At 36.9% G+C, this 23,517-nt stretch overlaps 1 protein-coding gene across 9 annotated transcripts in view; it reads right to left on the bottom strand.

The window, feature by feature from the left end:
• The window catches only part of DNM3 (dynamin 3), a 187,100-nt gene that overhangs the window by 156,537 nt on the left and 7,046 nt on the right, over positions 1-23,517 (bottom strand). For 8 of the 9 annotated variants that reach the window (XR_014895264.1, XM_085300254.1, XM_085300256.1 and 5 more), the window contains exons 2-5: positions 13,929-14,002; positions 3,004-3,153; positions 1,155-1,358; positions 492-590 (exon numbers count right to left, since the gene is read on the bottom strand). Coding sequence is in view for 8 of the 9 variants with exons in the window: in XM_085300254.1 (XP_085156380.1) it covers positions 492-590; positions 1,155-1,358; positions 3,004-3,153; positions 13,929-14,002 (527 nt within the window). In the remaining variant the exon portion in view is untranslated. Of the gene's footprint in view, positions 1-491; positions 591-1,154; positions 1,359-2,095; positions 2,221-3,003; positions 3,154-13,928; positions 14,003-23,517 lie in introns of those variants that run through there. The other variant, XM_085300257.1, reaches the window with a different exon arrangement.

Genomic DNA, 23,517 nt, shown 5'->3' with positions numbered 1-23,517 from the left:
CAGGAGGAGAAGATGGTCTCATTGGTAAAGCGTAATTAGAATCAAAATTCTTGATACTGTTAGCAGTGCAAGTGACTGTGACAGTAGCTTCAGGAACAATCCCACAGAAAATTTCTGGAAGGGAAAAAACTTGGTTTACAGTGAAGTTACCAAAGCTCTGGTGCTTGCTTCTGAGATAGATAAGGAAAGAGAGTCCCTTTTGGGAAGGCATGGCAGCCTAGTRCAGAAAAGAAAATTTGCTAACTACTTATTCTGGCATTTCTTGTTTCTGGAATAGCACAGTCTATTTTCCAGGTCCAGTAAAAATATCTTAATTACTCTATATTTTGCCATGGCCTTCTGTTATATTTGCTGTTTAGATAATGATAAAAAGATTGCAACTCTTTAAGACCCATACAACCTTTGATTCACCATCAGAGCTGTTTTATATACCATTTTGGCCCAAATCATTACCTGGGTTGTACAGGATATAGGCAACTGAACATTCTCACCTCTACGAAGAGGAAGTAGTTTGTTTTCTAGAATTTCTCTTGCATCTGTTCCTTCATCCATCAGATCCAATTTTGTGATCACACCAATGGTCCTAAGGCCTGACCCAGGGTGGGGAGATGAAAAAGATAACAAARGATCATTTATAGTCAAGGAAGGTCAATTACACCTTAAAATTACGTAATATTTAAAATATTTATTTTAAAATTCACAAATATCATAAGTCACACAATACTAGGCACAGCTGCAAGCTGAAATGTGCCTGCAAAAGAAGGGATCATCATTCCCAGTGCTGAAATGCATTCTTAAATCTCTTTAACCAAGTTCAGCATTCCCATGACACTACCGTCATTTTGATAGAGTATCCAGAAATCCCATGGACACTAAGGTCCCATTTTGTGAGTTGCTACAAATGTTTCTAGATAGGCATTGCCCCTTGCTTATAGGAGTTAGTGACAGAAAAAAAATTACAGCATCATTATATGAATTATGTTAACAAAATTATTTTGATGCTGAAGTCTAGATAAGAATGCATACATAAATCTGTATTATAATATGCATTAACAGTAAAACAAAAAAAGTATAATAGTCTTAGTTATCACATACTTCCAATTATGTTACTGTATTCCAGAATAAAAAGCAGTTGAACATTCTGTCACGCTTACCTTGAGGGTCCACTTCTTTAGCTAACTTCAGTGCATCTGAATTGGCCAGATCAGTGTTAGCTGGAGTTACGGCCAGTATCAGGCAGTTTTCTCGAGAGATGAACTGCATTATCATGTCTCTAATTTGTTGCTCAATATCTGGAGGTTGATCCCCTACCGGCACTTTAGTGATTCCCGGCAAGTCAATAAGAGTCAGGCTTAATACTAAATGGAAAACACAGCATCACAAAATTGTTTAGCATGTCAGATATGTTTAAAGAGATCGATGGATCTCCGGCTGCAGACAGCTTTTTAATCACAAAAAACCCCACATAATTACCTTTATAGGTATATAAACATTGTTAATGGTTGAAATAAAATGTCTGACAATCTGAAAATTACACTTGTTAGCATAATTGTTTCCCTACTGGTTTTTTATCTCTAGATTTAAGATTACTGTTTAATAACAAACATCAGAATCAGCATAGGAGAATGATTCTCACGTTGAATAACCTTAAAAGATCCCAGAAAACCAAACAAGACTTTCTGAGCTTTTTCCACAAATGGTAGTACAAACAACAAGCCGTCCTCGTCTCATCTTTCAAATCAACCCAAACGRTGGGGTTTTTTTGTTTTGTTTCAGTTTTTTAATACTGTCCTTCTCCAACCATCTTTCAACAGTGTCTCCAACTAAGAACTTTCCAAATTGAAAGTTAACAATTAAACTTGTATAGCAAAGTTTTTTTTTTTGTTTTTTTTTTTTTTTTTTTGTTTTTTTTTTTGGGGGGTGGTAGAGAGGAACAAACAAGAACAAGTTTACCTGGTAAGAAAAGCTGTTTTGCTTAAGCATGATTTCCCCTGTACAGGCCACAAGGCCAACAAGGAGCATCCTAGCTTTCTCACAAAACGCTGGGGTAACAGTAAGTTACTTAAAGTAAGAGCATTAGACAGGAAATTTTCACCTTCTCCTGGAGTCAGTATGTTCCACAATTGAGCTTTGAGGCAGGGCATTTAGTTCAGCTCCACTCCTGTTGGCTATGCCACATCTGTACAGCAGAGATAGGGCTCGGGGCAAGTGTTCAGAATGAAGTCTGCTCACAGCATATCAAAGGGAGGTTCAGTATCCTCTTATTTTAATCCTTCTATTCTTTGATTCTCAATCAAGACATCAGATGAGGGGGTTAGGAAAACAAAATGTCTCAGCCAAATACACCACTTTTCCCCTGGATCCAAAACAGACTCAATGCAAAACCTTTTCTCAGGGCTGCCTTCATTAACTTGGGCAAATGGCAACCAGAGGAACTAACTTTGATCTATACTGGGGGTCTACAACAGGAAGCAGCTTCAAGAACTCTTAAATATGTTTCTAGTGACAGGGAACAATAAACATCCAATATGGCAGGGAGACACACTGGCTTTCTAGACAACCGATCAGGGAATCCACGTAGGATGTGAGAAGGTGGCAAAAAAGGTCTTGACGCTAAGTCTCCCAAACACGTATTATGTATTCTAACTGCTGAACTATTAACTAACAGTATGTGTACTAGAGGATGGAAAGGTTTCATCCTGATGCAGAATARGAATATTTTTATATCATAAGAACGTTAAACATGACAGAGAGGCTGCTTTCTGCCCAGCTCTAGTGGCAACAGCTCTCTGCAGCAGGATAGTTTCATAACACAGGAAAAGCTGAGGATTCTTCTAATAGGCAGACGCATTCAACACTTCTGGTCCAACTGAAACTCAGAAATCATTTCATCCCCCAAAACTTCTGATAAGTCAATGAGAACTCACACAAAAGGAGACAGCTAAAGAGAGACAGATAATCTATTACATGACAGGAATATGAAGAAGAATGATTTTTACCTACCATGCGGGGAATATATTCTTAAATTAATAGGAATTGAAGAAATGCCTTTGTTCACTCCTGTTATTCTATCTGTTTCTACTTCAATTTCCTGGCGAACTTCATCAAAATCAGTAAATTTCCTCCCTTTGCAGTGTAGAAATTCAGCATACTCTGAAAAATATCAATAGCATCTCTGAATCTCAAAAGGCTTATAGTCTGAGACACTGGCTTTCAAGCAGCTAGTATTTTTCAGATGTGTAAGCACAAAAGCATGTCATCACAGATAACAGCAAAGAGTTATATATGAACACATGCTGTACATGGAATTGCACTGATGAAAACCAGCCTACAACAAGAAAGGGTTAGTTAAAAAAAAAAAGTCAAGTTGACTGGATATGATTTATTGCTTTTATCTTTAGCATGTCATCTACTAGATGAATCTAGAAAGTTCAAATAAATACTGTTAAACTTAATAGAATAAGAAACAGATTGTGAATCATTCTGAGTTTTCATCTGATTACGTTTGCCTGCAATACATCAATAAACTGAAGAAAAGGAATTCCAGTTCTACATCATGAAAGAATGTTAGCATTTTTCAACAACTAACAGCCCACGTTACACACGATTTTAACAAAGGAGCTATGTATGTTTTATAAGTTCACGATCAAAATAATAYCACTTAAAAACATCGTCAAGTAATTAATGAAATACTCAATTCTTCACCCTAGAGACTTCTTGAAGCCTAAATCCAAATCCTGCTTACAAAGTTTTTAAAAGTTTTTAGAGATACCATGGCAATTTTGCCAAAGYAGGAGAAAACACTGAATTTGTAAAATGCCTTACACAATCATCACGCACTTGCCCTCTTAGCTTGARAGGGCTTCAGTCAGGAATTTTCTTCCCACTTTCATCAGAGATAAWTACAGTCAGTACTTCAGTATGACACTAAGTCCCTGTTTTGACTCTTGAATCCAAATACGGACACTGATTACTATATCCTTCTGGATCTTCTTCCCAGAAGAAATACGGTACATAACCAAAAGCGCATCTCAGCATTTTAAAACTGGAGTTTCTCCTTTTAGAACAGGGCAAAAACAGAGAAAAAAAAGTTTATCCCACTAATAAGATATAACTGGGTTATGATATAAATGGCTGTCACAGGTATGAGCTGACATCCGTCCCCACAATCCTCCCCTAAAAAGCTCTTAGTAGGACTGCAGAACGTTTGGACGCAGTTGCACACGTTCCAATATTATTACATTTTGCAATCAAGGTGTTTCTTCCTAGTTTCTGAATAAAAAATTCTCAAACCCCAAGGCAAAGATATTGCTTGATATTCACAGAAAGAAGGCAAGAACAGTTCAGCAGAGCTGATCTGAGAATATAGATTAATGGAGGGACTTATGTATCAGCACTCAAATTTTTTTCTCAGGTCTGCCAAAAGTTATTTGATTATTGTTGTTGATGGAGCTGTTAAAAAATAAACAAATTAGCGAAACAACGTGCATAACCATCATGACAGTTAAAGTAAACTGAAAGCCTAATAACAAAAGATAGGAGAGGAAACAAACACCAACCTTTCTGCCCTGCAATAGCATTATTTCTTTGGATTCAAAGTGCAAAGACAGGGGCACCCATCCTTGTTAAGAAATACAGACACACACACACACTATATTTTTTATTTATATATATTATATATATATATATAATTTTAAAGAGAGAATTCAAAAACHTCTGTCTTAACTCTGAACAACTTAAGAATCTCTGCATATCTTGTATCCTTTTTCAGACCTGGCAAAAAAATGACAAGGAATAAGGGGTTGTATGTTTAAAATATTAAATTATTTCTTTAAGGAAAAAAAAAAAAAGAAAAAAAAGGAACATTCAAATATTCCAAAGTATAAGATAACAGTGAAAAAAAAATCTAGGTTTATCTAAAACACTTGGGAATTTACACTTGTAAAATTTATTATCTTAAATTTAGAAAATAGCTTCCCACCAAAAAAATAGCTGACAAGTGATTCTTATTTTGATTGAGTTCTTCATGCACTGCTCTTGGCATAAAATAAAATGTATTCTTCTCACCTACAGTTTTTATTCAGTGGTTCATTAGATTTTCTCAGAAAAAGATTATAAAATGCAGACAATTAACACTTAGTGTCTGCTTTCTTACTCTATGATCTGACCGACTCAGCTGATGCTCAGAGAAGCTTCTCTGTTCCACTTAACACTTGGTAACAGTAAGAGTATCTGAAATGGCTACAAGTCAAATCAAATGAAAAAAATAAGTGAAATGAAAATAGTTAACTACTTTTGAGCTATGTCAATAATTATCACTAGCTCGTTCCTCTCAGCGACATTTGTGGTCCTGCTAATTCTGAGGGAACTGACTTTACTGTTCTTCATACCCTATGGCATATATGAGATGCTACACACAGCCTGCAGAATAAAAATTCAAATGAACAAATCGTGCTTTGTTTTGCTGCTCTCAGCTCTTTGCCTGCCCTTGGCAACGATTCCTCTAGCCAGACTGAATGAGCACACATTTTAATGCAATCTTCATTTTTCAGTTTTGCACAGAAAAATGCTAGGAAAATGCTATATTATATATTTATATGATAGTTTACATTTTTGTGAAAGTGGACATGAAGTCATACAGAAAGAGGGACTCTGCCTAATGCTAATTTCAAGACATGTATTTTCTATACAGAACTGAAGTTATGTCAAGAGAAAGAATAATTGCAGAAAAAAAATAAAATGTTTTCTTTGCATGCAGAATACAAAATCTTTTTACAGAACCGTTCTAACACTCTGGATAATACAGAAAGAAAAGACCAGCATATCACAATCCTGGGCTGTGCAGTTTCCAACCACAGCGATTATTTCTCTTCGCAATTTTGATTAGACAAATTACACAGGCAGGTATTATGAGATAACTTTTCTCAAAATGCTCCTCATTTGTCATGTGAGATATTTCGCCTTATGTTTTATGATTTAATGTAGCACAACAATATACTCTTATTACCAATAAATTGCTATAGATATTTTCAAACCACTGTTAATTGCATGCACACGTGTGGTCTTTCATAAATCTGTCTCTAAGCTAAAGAATGCTAAGTTAGATATGTCCTGTGACAAGACAAGGAATGGTGTTTCTCTCTGAGAAATACATGACAGATTTTTGGAAAATGTCCTTGTTCCACATCAGATGAGTCCAAGACCTTTCAAAACCTGACAAAGTCCACAGACTTCAACCTGTTACTGGAGGTCAGAAACTTCCCAACGACATTAGAGACCTGGACTCGGAACTCTCCCTCATGTGATTTCAGGCAGAGTTGACTCAAGTCTATCGTGGTACCCAACTCGCAAGAATTAGGTCTCTGTCTTGGAGTTTTCAGAAAAACTGACACATGAAATTGCAGGCCTATGGTAAACATTTTTAACATATATGATTTAGGGGGGATAGTTTCTGTGACTGCAACTTCCATCTTTCAATCTTTAAGGGAAAAAAAACAATTCACCCAGGCAACAACAGTCTTGATAGCTAGCTTCAACTAAGCACGCCGCAAGCCTCAGAACGCTTTCCAAACAAATGATTACAAATATGAAAATAAACATCATATGAGGTAAAATACACCACCCTTTCAATGATGATACATCAGCTTTTTCTGAATAAAGTAAATGCAATTAAATTCATCTATTTAGATCTTAGCAAAGCATTCAATACAGTTCTTCGCAGTGGAGACACAGACAGACTCAAAAGCACTCGTCTTGGTTTGGTAAACTGAAGATAGGATATCCAAACATGAGTTTCACTGCTAGCATTCATTAACAACTTATAGCAAGGCTACAGAAAATACTAGGGTACTTCTACTTCTTGAAGAAAAGCCAAAACATCCTGCCAACACACATAAGGATAAGAATATCATAGCAGAAGAGATTAAAAACACTGAAAATTGGAAAAGTGTAGAGCTGATGAAAGTAACTAGGTCATGCTCTAAGGAACCAGTGAAATAGTTAATTTTTAGGGCAGAAGATCATGCAGATGGGGAAAAAAAGTAAAATAATCTTTTATTTGCAATAGCCTTTTACATCCTTGACAATTTTTATTTCTGGAAGAAATGCATCTCTGGTCTTTCAACCCTTCTCTACAGATTGCGCTTTCTAGACTTTTGATTATTCAGAAACATTGTATTTTCCTCCAGGCATATTATTCTTAAGTTACAGAGGCAGAGCTCTAGCCAAGATYTTTCCACAATGGAATAAAGTAGAATAACTATTTGTAAGACTGCACGTCCGTTGATGTATCTTATACAACATTAACATCTTTATTTACAGAAGCATGATATCATTAGCTTATGTTCCGTTAGTGACCCATTGCGAGAACCAGGTCTTGGTCAGATACTGGGCTTTTAATACATACACAGCCCTTATTCTTACTGAGCTTCTTTCTAACGTTCGACCACTTCTCCTGTTTTGCAAGCTATTTGAATTCCAATTCCACCCTCCAGTTTATTACAGTTTCTCTCTGGTACTTGTCAAATACAAACTTAACAAACACACTGTTCCATCACTCTATCAATAACAAAATACTGAACAGGCTCTGGAGAGACGTCCATTCTACTTTGTCAGGTAACCAATAGTGCACCCATCTTATAGAAGGCTTTTATAGATCAAGTTTCCTCAGGCAGTTTACTATAAAAATACATGCAAGATGATAACAATAAAAGAAGTACAGAACTCAAGAAACCTATGACATCTTTACCTACAAACCTGCAACCTTACAATAAAAAAYGATTGATACGACAGATTTTTTTTTTCCTTGATGAATTTTTCTGGGCTGCTATCCATATCTATTATCTTTCAGATGCTTTCAGATAGTTAGTTGCCATTACTTAAACATTTTTCTTTCCCCCAGAAGCAAACTTAGACTGATTCGTCTGTCACTTCTCTTTATTATCTCTTGAAGATGGACAAATATAGAGTCATCCTCTGGTCTTCAACAATTCTCCAGGATACTTGCTATTGCTTCAGATATTTGTTTGAGGAAGTATCAATTCCCCCTTCTCTCCTCTGATATCTTCCTTACCAATTCTTTTAAGTTTATTGATACCGGACTTCAACAGGTAGAAGGCTTTATTCTGATGTTCTTCCTCCTTTCTTTCCCAAGGGTTGCAACCTTCTGCATTTCACGTTTATTCTCAGCCAAGTCAACTTCCACTTTTAGTAGTACAAGATCTTCCTCTATATAGTGCTTGGTGGCAGTGGGGAGGGCGGGGGTTTAACACCCCATGCCCCATTTTGCTGTAGTCCATCACTGCAGTCATGCAAGTCCTTTATTCTCTCAAATTTTCCATCACCTTATTGCCAATTACCCTAATTTCTCCTCCTCTTCTTGAAAATCCACATTTCAATTTTTACGTCCTTCTCTAGGCATTCACTGTTTGTGCCATCTGTAGGTTTTTCTCATCAACTCTTTGTTTTACAGAGCTTGTCCATAGGCTAGCCAGTAGTTTTATACAGTTATTTTACTTTTTCATGAGTAGATTCCATATTTTCTCAACATATCAATAAGCATCAATCTGGAATCAAGGAAACAAACTCTTCTGGGTAACACCACTTGTAGAACCAAGTATTTGTGGATATGGTTGATCTGTCCAAGTGTGAGCTGAGGCCCATGCCCTGCTTCAGGGTACTGATGGGAAAGCCAGCTGAGCCCTTGAACCCAAGCTGACAGATCTCAGCAGTCACTGTTGGTCCACTCAGGTCACCATACACACTGTTGGTAGTACACACGGACAAACATCAGCAAAAAGATAGAGGAGTCTCTGCAAGCTTATAACAGTTTAAACTCAGGTTTCAGACTCTTCCAGCCTGTCAGCTCTGATTAGATGATGGGTTGTCCCAGATTTGGGTCACTATCACCTTTTCCCCATGATGACTGTGACTCTATAGATTCCAGGGTACACGCCTCCTCAGTCTTCACTGGTCTGCATAGCATCCCTCTTCATCATCTGAATGACAAGTGGATGCCAGGGAGTGGGACCCAGAGAAGGCCAGGCACAAGCTTCCTTTCCTCCCTGTAATGTGGCCAGTCCTTCCCCTATCATTGATACTATGGTATCTTTCTAGTTTTTTTTCCTTGAAGGCCTCTGAATGCATTTCTGTTAATGAGATCTTTAAAATCATTTGCATTAGWTGAAATAACCAGTCTAAATTCTTTTAATCAATTTCCCATTTTCTGTTAGAGGATTTTTTATTTTTTGCCAGCAGGTGGCAATAAAAGATGGGTACGCATTAGTAGTAGTCTCAGAATAAAAGACATTTGCATTAAAGTTCAGCAACCTTAATAGAAAAGCATCTGTGAGATTTGCAAATATTTCAGTTCTCTGAACCTTACGATGATTTACTTTCTACTTAGTGTTGTAATTAACAGAACGGAAACATACGTGGATATTGTACATATGGATCATTAATCTAGAATGTCCAGCCCAATAATGATTTTTAAAATCTGATAGTCTGCCATTTCTTTGGCACAGAGATTTAAGAACTAGCCTTGAAGCAAATTTGAAATTCTTTAAAAAACAGTTATCAAAACATGGAAAATTACTTTTAAAGATATGTTAACATTTAAATAAGCAGCATTAATATAGCAGGAAAAGCATTTTTAACAAACAATAGCTTCACCCAAAACCAGAGTGCATTTTTTGTTGTCATTGCTATTGAAAAACCATACTATCCAGATTCAAAATATTTGGATAGTTATTTCCATTTCACAGGCAGAAAGAAGCACAGCAAAAGGAAGAGCAGACTGCCTAAGGTTATACAGAACCTATAGCAGGAGCAATAAGGAAAAAAAGCAACTTTCTTAAGATATTCTCAGGTGTTTTAGATCATTAGCTTCCCAAAGCCTACTCAGCAGCACTGCTTAAAAGTATCAATTAACTCCTAAGAAAGATGTATTTAATTTTATTAAATTTGTTATTATTTTAATAATCACAGAATAAAGAATTGTCAAGCTAAGTATACTGAAAGTATGAAACTTAAACAACACAAATTTGTGAAATACAAAAAATTTTAAATATGTTTAAGAAATTGGCTTTAACATCTAAATTAAGACATAGCCTTTCAAAGGAAAAAGAGAAAAAAAAACAAAAAAAAAATCCATCAGCTCACTAGTTCTCCTTGAAGGAAGCATGATTACACATGACAAACTTCTTTGCTCCCTGGCAAATTYTGTCAGAAAGAGAGTTAATAGTTAAAATAAAAGCAATGTTCCTTACACAGAATTTGAGATATATTGCTCCAAGACTATCTAACACTGTTGCAGTCCCTTAAACTCTTGTATCAGGTCATGCTGCACGCCAACATTTACGTCCTCAGTATACACAAGGAAAAAATCCTTCTAAGAGTATAACTACAGGAGTATGCAGTACACTATTTTTCTTGAAAAAGAATTATGAATGAGACAACCACTTTACACTAGTTAGTAACTGCTGAAATATAAGGACAGTGTAGCTGTGAGGTCAAGAGCGAGGTTCCCGTACCATACACCGCAGCAGTCAAATACCAAGAGCACTGGCATTTCTTTTACCTGATTCGGACATCAGATTCTCACTAAATGAGTTATTCTTACATCCAACTTCTCACCTAGAACAAGAATAGGTGGAATTCTTCCCAAAGGCATAAATGGGGTAAAATAATCATCACAGATGTCRTGCCTGCCTTGTAAAACCTGAAGTTCTCTATCAGACAGTCTGCCAAACACAACTGTGCCTTCTAAAAACTCACTGAATTGTGTGTCCAGATGGGACTATTTTCTTGTAAACCATTTCTGTACTCCAAGCTTCTTTACACATTAGCAATGGTGAAGGTTTCTAGGTTAGACCTGGGACTAGCATTGGGGAACTGCCCAGGGCCAAATGCAGTGACGCAGAGGAGAACATCAAACTGCTTCTATATTCTTTACCATATTTGATGCAAGAGAGCAACTCTCTTTTTAATTGTGATTTTTGTATGGAAAACAAAGCTGCATTTTAGGGCTGTTTATTGTAGAACAAAGACTTTATGCTTATTTGGTTCAATTCTCTCTTTCAAAAAGAGACCACATATGCCATCTTTCTCCAGTAGAAGAGAAGCAACTTAATTGAAAACATGAGCCGAAGACCAAGCATGAAAAACTGAACCTACCTACAGGACTCCCATGAAATACATTGGGACCAGTAAAGAGTACTATGCATCTCAAGAGAGCCTTGCCTTAGAGCCTCAAAAATATTTACAAGACAGATTTTTTTTCCTCCTCTAGATGATACAGTAGTTTACTGAATATAGGCCACATTTACAATTTCACTTGAAATTCTGCTGGGCAGCCCCAAAAATGCAGCTCTCAAAATAGGATAGCCAAGATATGAGTCCTTCAAAGGATTGTGAATTCATTTTTAATAGCCAGAGATTCTATGCTACCAGACATTCCTGACATCATCAAACTGAGAGGAAAACAGTCACAACTACAGAAGACTGTCTTGTCAGTTGTAAAGTGCAAAACATGTAAAGCTGTTGTAGGAACTGCATTCCAATAAAAAAAAAAAAAACTGTTACAGTGATTAAATGAGGTCAAAAGGTTGCTACAAAATGGCTTTATACTAATTGCACAGAATTCTTTAAAAAGAGGAAAGTGGAATATTTTTAAAAATTTGTATACTTCCACAGGAGATATATTTCTTAGCACTGAATTGTTTCATGTTACTGCTTGCATATTCTCATTTTCAAAGCTCAGAGTCCAGCTCTTTCCCTAGATGTGTCAGATCCTTCCCAGATGTTGGAGAGCCCCTGATACTCTTCCCCTTACCTAAGCGTGACACACGCCTCAGCTATCCCTTTAGCCCTTAGTGCCATGACTCACAGTTAAATGAAGCTTTGACCTCCATAATCAAATTCACTTTCCAAAAAGATCTTCAGCTGTTACAGAATGATTCTAAAACTACCTTGTAGTCAACCAATCAACTTGGTATGCCTGTATGTTACAGTATACAGAAAGCATCCCTCTTCTCCCCCACGAACACTGCAAGATTAAAAATAGTTACTCTTGAAAGAGTCAAGAAAGAGTCTAGGATTAAAGATCTATTAACCTTGCTATAATACCAGGAACCTGACACACTTCTCTAATAATGTTTTCTAACATTTAAGATAATTATAAACTTGATAAAAATCAGTCCAGCATCTGCTTCCTGTAAAAGAACATTGTGCTTCTCTAAACAGTTGCTCTTTATTTTCTTTTTTTTTTAGTATTATTATTAGTTTAAAAGATGCAGGTAGCTCAGAAGGTAAAGGAATTTCATCACACACAAGAAAAAAAAGAAAAAGAATAGAAAAAGGAAATGAAAGGAACAAGGAAAGATTAAAGAAATTAACAAAACAATCAAACTATGCATTTTTCTAAGACTCTGGCATCTAATTCCAAACAAGCAATACACAGCATTTCTCAAAGGCAAAACATGCCATGACATTCAGTAAATAAGAAACTGGCTGGAAGCTCACCTCTCCAGAATTTGGGGTGTTTTCTGTTGTGTTTTCAAGTTATAATGAAAAGACACTTCTCAGCAGAGAAGGCACTCCATATGAAAACCTAGAAGACCTACCTAAAAGCTTGTAGTACAACGTGATTATAGTAAAATAAGAGAGATGAGAACCAAGGGACAATGATGATTTTAAAAATAAGGCAATAGAGATCAGCTAAAAGTAAGTTTAGGATGGATGTCTAGGGAGAAGTGTTTAACCACCTGACATTAGAGTATTAGTTTACTTACTAATTCATTCACTACTTAGTCCTTGCAGTTTAGTCATTGTATTAAGAATGCCAGCACAGAACTCAGTTCTTTTCTTTCTTCTGCTTTTACACGTTGCTAGGAAAATTAGATGGATATTCTTCATAACTAGGGTTTACACACACGTTTCTGCATGCTCTGACAGAGATCTAAAGCCAGATGTGCAGAAATGGCAAGCATTCATACCTCCAACTACAGCAAACTTGACCCTTTGATATAAGACAGTATAAGCATGTTGCACACTCAAAGATCCTAAGGTTCCTAAGCTGACCACACAGATCTATTGCATTGCACATTTTTCCTTCTCTCCACCTGTAACACTATGAACATACTTTACAAATACTGATGTAGGAAAAAAAAAAAAAAGATCTTGTACACTGTGGAGGTCACATACTACTGAACGTAGAAGATGCAAATACTTAAGTCTATCTTCCGACTGAACAATAACATGAGAATCTTGAAAAACAATAGCTGCTTTTAAATATGCCAGGGGATCAGACTACACAACAGCAGTAAGTGCCACTGGTAAGATCATGAAGCAGTGAATTCTGCTTCAAAGGTCTCAATACCTCAAGTATCTCAGTGGTATACACTTGCTGTATTTTTTATTTTTGAACAGATAATTTTTAGAAGCTTCATTCTCCCCAAGTCTACCTTCTGCTCTACTTAGTGCAATGAGCCCAACCAAAAAAGACAAGTCACGAAAACAAGCTGCATGGAGCCAAGCCTGTTGTGCACTGGAGCAAAGAATTGAAAGTAAAAATACAGCAGTTTTGCTACGTTAACTAATACAACAACAATGCTCATCAAGAAAAGAATAAATCAAAAATCATTTATAAAATAGCTTGTACATAATGTTTCTCCTCTGCTTCAAGTTTGACCTTGAATTAAATTTACTGTGTGCACTAAGATTTAGATTTTAATATTTTCCTAGATAGGGCTAACTAGTTTTAAGCACACAGTTTTGAAGCACTGGGCCTTTGTTCCAGATAGTCTAGTTGCACCTTTCTTCACACTACTGAAGTTTTTCTAGAATTTTTTTCCCTCAAATTTTTTCTTCCCTTCTATTGAAGTAAAAGAGAACTTTGTCTGGATATTGAAATAGAAAGAAAGACAGGTTACCTGTTTTAGCAGTGACAAGTTGCAAAACCAATGGCCGTCTTGTTACAATTCCAGATCCTCGTGGAAGAAAATCCCTAAAAAACACAGAAATAAAACAACTACAACCAAGAAACAYTTCCCAGTTATATAAAACTGATTTGGAAGCTCCACTGTATCTCCCAGTGCAATGGAATCAGAAAGTTGGCAGGATAGATTTACACTGAACACTACTATAAAAAGTATTATTAATTTTGGCTTGTAATAGCAATAGGTCACCAAGCAAATACATTGTAAAATTGAATTACTGGCTTGGGGTGTTACCAATTCCCTTTCTCCATGACTGTCATAAATAACATCTCAAAACTCCCCATATATAGTAAGGGTACTTAAGCCACGTCCACATTTATGGAGCTCCCTAAATAAATACGTCTGCACCTTGTACTTTATCTGAAGGTGCACAGAAAGCATAGACATGTGAACATACACACTTTCCACACACTACACCCAAGCTCCGACCAACCCAAGAGTTTGCCAGTACTCTGCACCTACTCTGTCAGGCACATAACTTCTGCCAGTTCAAAATCCCAAATCGCTTTTCCAGCAACACTTCCTCCTGGGAATTCTTGAACGAAAGCCGAACCACAGAAATACTCTACAGCATGAGGGAGTGTCCTCAGACCAGAAAACCAGCAGTAAGGCAGAGAGAGCAACTACACAACCCCACAATACTTTCCATGCCTCCAAAGACAGTAAGAGTCTCCATGCAATGGACACCCAAGAAAAACTTTGAATCAGTTACTATTTGTAAAATTGATCATCAGAAACCCAAAGCAAAGTAACAAACAAAGAGCTTTTTCCAGGGTCTGCCTCTGTCACCATACCGACTAACCTCTTAAAAAACCTTGAGATAAGGTGCAGTGATGGTCTTTGTAGAGCACTCCTTTCAAATAACATCTTCAGAGGAATAAAATTCAGAGGTGAACGTACAGTTTCACAATCAGCTGAAGTTCAATTAAGTCACCTCCTTTTGCCTGCCTTAGCAGCAATGCTGAATCACCTGTTTCAGGTGAAAAGTAATCTAACAAACGGTCAGGGCATGAATTTTCAGTCAGATCAGAGAGCCGATCTAGGTGCCCAGGGAGCCACAAGTACAAGTAGCCAGTACAAAGGACGAGGCAGGAATACGCAGAGTGTTTGGGAGGGGTGGGGAGAGGGAGGAGAGGATAAGGAAGAAAGATATGGCCCTGTCAGCCCTTTTGACAGTACTGCTTAGAGGGGTCTGCTCAAGCCACTTACAGGTGGCCACTTACATCTTACCTGTACCCTCACATTTCTTGATGATGATCTTATGATGCCTGACTTTAGTAGTTGCTTTAAGGTAGCTCCTAAACCTACAAGGCTTAAAACAAGTCTGTAGGGTACATCTATGAAAAAACATCCAAAAACAACAACAAATCCCACAAATATTTCATGAAGCTTCAAGACATAATTTGTGCAAGTCAAAAAATTCTAGGTCTATGCAGTCTCAGCTCAGGACTGTGACACCAGTGACTCTCTTCACATAAAAGAAAACAAAGTAGAAAAGCTTTGGAGACCTGCAGAGGAGAGCATTCGTTCCTTTAGAACATGACCATCTCCATCAAAATCCCAAAGTTATACACAAGTTTCCAACATCACAGGTATATTAACCCATGAAAGATGTCATGTCTTCATTACAGTGTTTGAAAAGCATGATACCTGAGAACACATGACATAAGCGCATAAGCAGTCCCAATCCCTAACCGATCAGCATATAAATCCCAAAGAGTCTGTTGCTAGAGTAGAGACTTCACTGGAAAAAGTAATTCAGTTTCCTCTGAATGAGAAAATCAATTCATAAGTTGCTTCCTCCACATCAGTACAAGCATGTTCTACTGGGAATCCACTACATTTCTCAGAGAAGCTTAAGACTGCACTTGCCAAAAAAAAACTTAAGGGAAGAGGCCCTCTAATACTCCTAAAACATTATTTCCAAGATAACTAAGTACTACCCTACAGATTATTGGGGGAAAAAAATGCCTATTAAAGCACAAAATCCCTTGTATTCTCAAGTACCTTCAATAGCTGCAAATTGAACAAGGAAAAAGCACTTTCTGAAGTGGCAAAAGTTATCATATAGTAGTGTGAGTTTAAGCTCAGCAACAGAAACCCTCTTCATGAAAATAATAATATTAAAAAGATATTTTTGAAGTTTTTTTWAAAAAATGTTTCCTCTGGTGTAAGTTCATAGGAGCAGTTCTTTATGTTGAATTCATCTTCCCCATTGTCCCACAGTGATATCTKCCTGATGTGAAAGAAGAATGATTCCCACATGGATCAGCACACATTCTGCAAATCAAAGAACCCTTCTATGCTGTACTGTACACACAACTCAGCAGCACAGATTAAGGCTTGGTGGTGGTAACACTTCAGAGATCATAATGTAAAGTATCGTTAGTATCTAAGATAAGACGTGGTTTGCCATCTTCACTTCATCTAAATCTTTGTTTTCTGTAAACTCAGGCACTGCTGTGTGAGAACTAGGCTAATAAATATTTATTTTTCTTGGATCTGTCTCCCCTCTCCCACAGGGTACGACCCAGAAATATTTCTAACAGTTATATCTTGTATTAAGATTTGAAGATCAAGGTCAGAAACAATTGTTAGGTCTTCTGTCAACGCTTCCCGAGTACACTGCTTTTCAAATGAAAGTAGAGAGCAGTTGCAAATTAAAAAAAAAAGGCAGAAATGGAATTGTATAACAACTGCAAAAACCATCCATGCAAGCTAGACCAGGGAGAAGAGAGCTGATTGAAACAGCATGGAATAAGAAAAGTTTGAACTGGAAAAGAATGAGTTGGCTAGATCATTTCTGGAACAAGACTGAAGTGTCTGTAATAGGAGGAGCTCTGGGAAACGAAGCACGAACATCATCATATGGGACATTCACCTCCCCAACACATTCCACCTAGCTGCCTAATTTGGGGAGAGGACCCACACCAGACAGACTCCCCACCACACAGACATAGCCTTTTTCACTATTGAAAATATGACAGTCCTACTTTTGGTACATGCTCTGAAAATTTCATTTCGAGAAACATCTACAACATCTAGACATAAAAAAATAAAAATAAAAAAATATAAATCACATAATCAAGCAGGCCTAAGGCTCTGAAGAACATGTGAAAGACTGGCAGTCAGCCATGCCTRACAGCACTTTAGGAATCAGCAGCATTTGCAATGAAACAATGTTGATTTCTAGATAAAACCGGAGTCTCAGTTTCTCAATACCTCTTAATGTACGGTTATTACAATGTTGTCTGTTGACAACTGCAAACTAAAGCTTATTCACACCATTAAAAAAAAAAAAAAAAGATGCTGTTCAAACACAAGCTAGCTCATTAACTTCTGTACTCAAATACAGATCTACAGGCAATGTAGTCAATCAGAAGTTTAAGTCATGTCTGAAACAAAATGCAAAAAGCATCACAAACACACTGATTTAAACCTAATTTACAACACTTGAGACAGTAATAGGTATTTTGAAAACTTTTGGTACCTCTTTAATCTAATTCTTGTATTCTATCACAATGTCAATACCTACCAAGTGAGAGACGTTTGTGTCTCAGTGAAGTGTAATCAATTGATATTTCTCCCTGGGAAGAAGATTCTAACAAAAATATATCAAGTTTTCTGCATGCACTGAAATGACAGTAGCCTGATACGTAGGAAATACCTAGCAAGATGGCAGTTTCACACTTTGATTTTCAAGTATTTCATACCTGATTTAAATATATATTATATATATAYGTATTTTTTTTTTCCATCAAGAAGCTAAAGAAAATTGACTTTAAGGATAGGCTGATCACACAAAAGCTAAGGCCCCCTAAAACAACACAGGAGACAGTTAAATCATTCTTCAGAGAGTCAAAGGCTGAGAAGTCTATTAGCAATTTTCTGCTTCTGGCTAAGCACATTCAGAGATAAAGAACACCGTATTAATGCAACTCCTAGTTATACAACACTGACCTTCCCTCAACAGCAAAATTACAGAGAAAGGTAAGGTAACAGTCTTCTTCCAAAACATTCTCCTACCACATACAAACTGGATGACATCTAACAACCCTCTCTAACACGTTGAATTGTTATCAAAAAACCCATCACTGGTTCAAACAAGCACCAGCATGGAGCCGAGGAGAGTCACTGACCAGAAAGTCTGATCTTTGCTATGGCAGGTCGCTCTACGGCATGAAAAAGTTTTCATTTAGCAGCTCTCTAGTACACTAGCAGTATTTATCATAGCAAAAAAAAAAAACAAAACAAAAAAAAAAAAAAAACAAACAAACACACACAGTACAGTCCCCAGACAGTCCCCAGTTTGTGCATAGGAGATGAAGAATGACAGGGTATCAGTACTTAAGATTTTATCATTGTTTCAAAATCATTTAAGTTTGTTTAATCTGGCCCGTATAGTATCGTGGAATGTTCTGCACTTTGATCAAATTTATGATCACTATTATACAGTTTTCTGTAGAATAAATGGTGAATTTAAACTGATATCAATATAATAAATTTATACAAAACATAAAGGGCACTCCAGAAAACCAAATAATGGAGAAAAACGTCAATGTTTACACATTAAATGCATTAATTAATAAGTACTAGGAACAATGTAAAACTGTGATAGCAATGAACTGACAAAAAGGTAAGTCCCTCCATAGAAAAAGCCTTCACGTTTTTCACAAACTGTAGAAACATGCCTCCAAGCAAGCATCACAACTATCTCACTGAGGAGCACAAATCACTCATTGAAACCTATTTCATTTTGCCAGACAATTTCACTTCATGCAAGTTTTTCTATTTAACCCAAAGCTCTCCCCAAGTACCTAACCCTCCCTTCACGTGCAGAAAGACCATACTCCCTAGGCTGTTCATACGAACAGCGCTGCTGYGGTTGCACTACACGTAAGTCTTTATCTCCGAGGTTTGCCAAGTACTACAACACAGCCTTAATTGCAATAGGAAGTGATTATGCCAAGAGTCAACAGTTTTCCTAGGCTTTCTTCCAAACACACTATTCATTGTTCTACACGATTCCAGCCTGGCACGCTAGGAGAACCGAGTGCGTGCTGCCCGCTGAATGGCAATATCTTGTGCAAAAGAACTTYTGCCCAGATTCACAGTGAAAACGAACACATGCTTATCACCCAAGGATCTCCCATTTCCCTGGTAAATTTACACTGGACAGAAGTTCAAAAAAGGGTGAAGTGTTGATRTTTTATTTTATTTTTCCATGGATCATATTTAGCTGTAATGCAAAGCATTATAAAAGAACAAAAAAGGAAAAAACATGGCACAGTATTGTCCAGCATAAGCTTGCAAATGAGAATCGTTAATAATTGCTAACAACTTTTCTCAGAATCACATCTTCAAAATTATAAACTAAAATTAATTTATGCCAAAAATAATTCTTAAACCTAAAAATTTACTTCTGGAGATCTAATTTGGCATAGATACATTCATTCTACCTCCTCTTGCTCCTGTGCTCACCAGCATCACAGAGGACCTAGCATTACATCCTTCACACACTTTTGGACTTTTGCAAGATATGCTCAAGTGATGAGCAGTATACTTTGTATTTTAGTAGAAGCTTTCTTTGGAATTAAATTCTTAGCACTGATTTACCTAATTACTTCCTCAGAGCAGACTTTTCATCACTAGCATCACTAGCTCTGTTTATCCTTCCTTAGTGGCTTTGGAAGCACAACTCTCCTGTCCTGTAAATGACAATACAAAGATAACTCTGAGACACTTATGTTTTCAAGAAGTCCCAAAAGCTCCAGGGCAGTACCTCTGTTCTGTGTTTTGATACGTTCCCAATCACACTTCATTTTTATTCAGCAATACTATAAAATAATAAACTTTATCACACTGATATTTAGTTACACATGTTCTTCCTTATTAATTCAAAGCACACAGACCAATTCTTTTCGTCAGTCAGCACTTGATCCCTCACCTCCTTTCATTAGTTACAGAAGAGCAAATGCTTTTGTTTTGGCACAGTGTCTATCAGTCAAGACAATCTCCCACAACTTTCCCTCAGTGAGCGCAAAATCTCAACCTAACATAATTGCGCTTACAGAAAGATGTGCAAAGTAATTAATCCTCTTTATTAAAGAGGATATCTAGCTTAATTAGATCTACTAGATCTCTATTAGATCTACTAGGCAAGCTAAATGTGTTAAGAGGCTGTGAAGTGTTAGTGACCTTGGATATTTTAGTTCTTAAAGCTTAAAAGCAGTTTTTTCAGGTTTCTTGATAAATCATATAGCAGATAACTGGCATCCTTATCATCATGCTTTGTGCTCAAGATCTCCTATGAAATTTAATTTCAGTTGGTCGTAGCCATTCTTTTAAGGTCAGTTAATCTTCTTTCAACTGAGAGATGATTTTAATTAAGTGCTGAATCAAGATGCAACCCAGTTCCTAGGAATCATAACTACATACTGCAGCCTATGCAGTTTGTGCATGACTCCAAGGGCGAGAAACTGSGTACTGAGACATCCTAGGACTATTAACTATCTTCTCCTTCCAAGGCAAGTAGGAAAAAATTGGTCTCCCAGCTCCAAAGTTTTTTTGCGGTTTTTGAAAAGCCATTTTCACAGAATCACGGAATGGTTGAGGTTGGAAGGGACCAACAGCCCCAGCAGTGCCCTTTATCACCACTGTTCATCCACTGGAACTGACCAGTCAAAGCAAGTATTATCCCCCAATTAGCCCACCCATCACTTCCTGGTGATCACACACGAGTTGAATGAACACTCATTTCTCCTAGAGAACACAATCTTGAAACAGTAACACAGTGGGTCTCCTTTTTCCCAGTTCTCTATAGAGCTGAAACCAAGCATACAGATCCAGAAGGCAATGGCACTAAATAAAAATAGACAGATAAAAAAATAAAAACTCACAGGAATACAGTGAGTGTTGACTCTAGAGGTAATAAATTTTTWAAATATTAGTAAAGAAACTCAAAGATGATGCAAAGAGATTTCAATCATGCTAGCTGGACAGCTCCATAACAGGTATGTTCAAAGAAAATGCTTAGCCACTACTAAGGTGAGGAAGCAAGTCTGAGATTACMTTTTCATGAAGAAGACTAGAGATGCTCTAAAGAGCAGGCTTAAAAACCACCTTCATTATACTTCTCCCAGATCTGGAATAAATTAACTCACAGCTGCRTGCTTGCTCAACAAGCTACCAGAAATTACTGCATGAAAGGAAACATTATAGGGCTATCTGGAAACTGATGTCAAAAGTTACTCTAGTACAATTAAAGATGACAAGAGCCAAAACTTTCTTCAAAGTATGGGATGTCTGAACAGAAGTCTAAGGCAGCACACATAATAATTGGTACCCTAATGCTAGTATCATATTTTGGCAGCATTAGAAGTACATTACATTGCATTTCTGCACAGAAAAAACAAGTCTGTTCACTGAAGCAAAGAAAGAAAATGCACACCCTAGTTAAAAAAAAAAAAAAACACCTTCTATGTGATAGAAAGTTTTAAAGTCTCAATATTGTTTATAGGGTTGAAAATTTGCCAACATACCAGCTATGAAAACTTGCCAGGCAAAAACATAAAGTGCTAAGATGAACAGTGTTCTGTTTGCACTGATTATGCTTGGGCTGTAGGCTTGCTGTATTAACAAATCAGGAAGCTGCCAATRTGCAGGCTTGTAGGCAAGTCACTGTGTGCACAATGCATCTGTCCTCCCTGGCAGGCATCCAAAACCTTGCTGCATCATTCTAATTCCATTTGTGAAAAATGCTCTTTTCCTCTCTCCCCTTTAAGATTTTACAAAAGCTTCTGCTATTTCCTGCTCAACGGTGCTCTCCAACAATTCCAAGCAGGGGAAGAAAACAAAGCACCAAACCCCAACAATTCTTAGAATTTTCTTGTTAAAAGGAGTAAAGCAGACTTTTCAAGATAGCTGTATTCTCCTTAATCAGATATGTTTGCTCTTAGGGGAGGACTAATTTGCACAGGCTGTGAAGGCATAAAAGCAAATCCATTCTCAAGATGAACAAAAATGCAATAAGATTTTGTATCTCAACACAAGCAATGACAAATAAAAATACCTTACTTGCTTTAAACCACGCTCATTGCTCTGAACAGAGGTGGTTGGTTTTGATCACTTACAGCTTCTAAAAGCTTACTTTTTTWAAAAAAATAGAAAAGATGTGATTAGGAAGCTTTCCTCTATAATACAATCAGATATAARCGAACAAAAAAAAATCCTGATTGCAAGGATCAGACAAAAAATATCTAATATATCATGTCCCCATGCTGTGGACATATCAGCTACAGGAACCAAATTATTACACAGTGACATGCATTTAGCTTGTAATTTACTTCTGGAAACTCTATCATGATACAGTTTTAGATATTACAGATTTCTGTGCTCAAAAAGTGTTCAGATTTCAGTCATCAAAAATCCAGGCAAAATAAGAGTCTGCCTTTTGCCCCAAATAACACTATCGTGAACTCAGATCCATCAGCATAGATTCCTTAACCAGTGGTATACTGTATTATCAGCCACGCCATATCCCAGTCAAGTCCCAAAATTTTGCTTCTTCAGAAGCAACACAAAAACATATTCATCTTTTTGGTGGCAGACAAGGTGTCAAACTTCAGGATTATGTTTTACAAAAAAGTGAGTCATTTCAGGTCATTTTGCAAAGCTGGAATGCAACTAGACCCAGATTTTCTACTCCTTTCACAAAGTATGCACCCCGTATGAAGGCAGCCTAAATTTTACAGACAGAGACAGCTAAAGAAACAGAGGGGTAGTGATGGGTTTCCAAAACAAATGATCTAAGTCTCTTATTTACCTCTGTTATCTAGCCATTTCATCTTTTTACCTCACTATTTATCCTGCTTTTCGGCTAGTGATATGTGTAGACGGATGTCCTGTCTGTATGACAAGGTAATGCCTGCTTAATTAACTTTTGAAATTTACTATCAGTCATAATCTTCCACCCTTCCACTCACCCCAAACTAAGAACTATTACTGCAAGAAAATCTTATACTAGCAGTCTGACCAAATCAGTGTTTTACTGATTACTGAATTTACATCCATAAAGCATTAGCAAAGTCAAAGTGCTGAAGCTCTGATCCCGGGCTGCTAAGATTCCCAGGTCATGCCCTAGACCTGATGGAGAACGGGAAACTTCTGTAAACATGGTATGCAGCATATGAACAAACTCATGGTGAACATACAAGGACATAACATTGCTGCTGAGGGATCACATTAAAAACCTGTTTCAGCAGTTACCACTTYGGCTGCTGAATAGATCTTGAATATAACCGAATTTCATTTACWTTCAGGAAGCAGAAGATATTTCACAGTGATTCTTGAACTTGCTGTACAGAATCCTGCCTATTATCTGCAGGTGAGGAATTTACATACTGRTAAGTTTTATCATTTTAAAGGGTCTTGTATACTTAAGCACTACTGAATATGTTGTACATTTGTAGAAATCTGTACTATACATAATAAACAAATGAAGCATTGAATGTTTAAGATTTAT

The sequence above is a fragment of the Rhea americana genome, unplaced genomic scaffold (genome assembly GCF_003343005.1).
Source record: "Rhea americana isolate MKP2758 unplaced genomic scaffold, rheAme1 scaffold_162, whole genome shotgun sequence".
NCBI lineage: Eukaryota > Metazoa > Chordata > Aves > Rheiformes > Rheidae > Rhea > Rhea americana.
The sequence above is the reverse complement of the archived record's forward strand: the minus strand, read 5'-3'. Positions and strand labels throughout refer to the sequence as shown.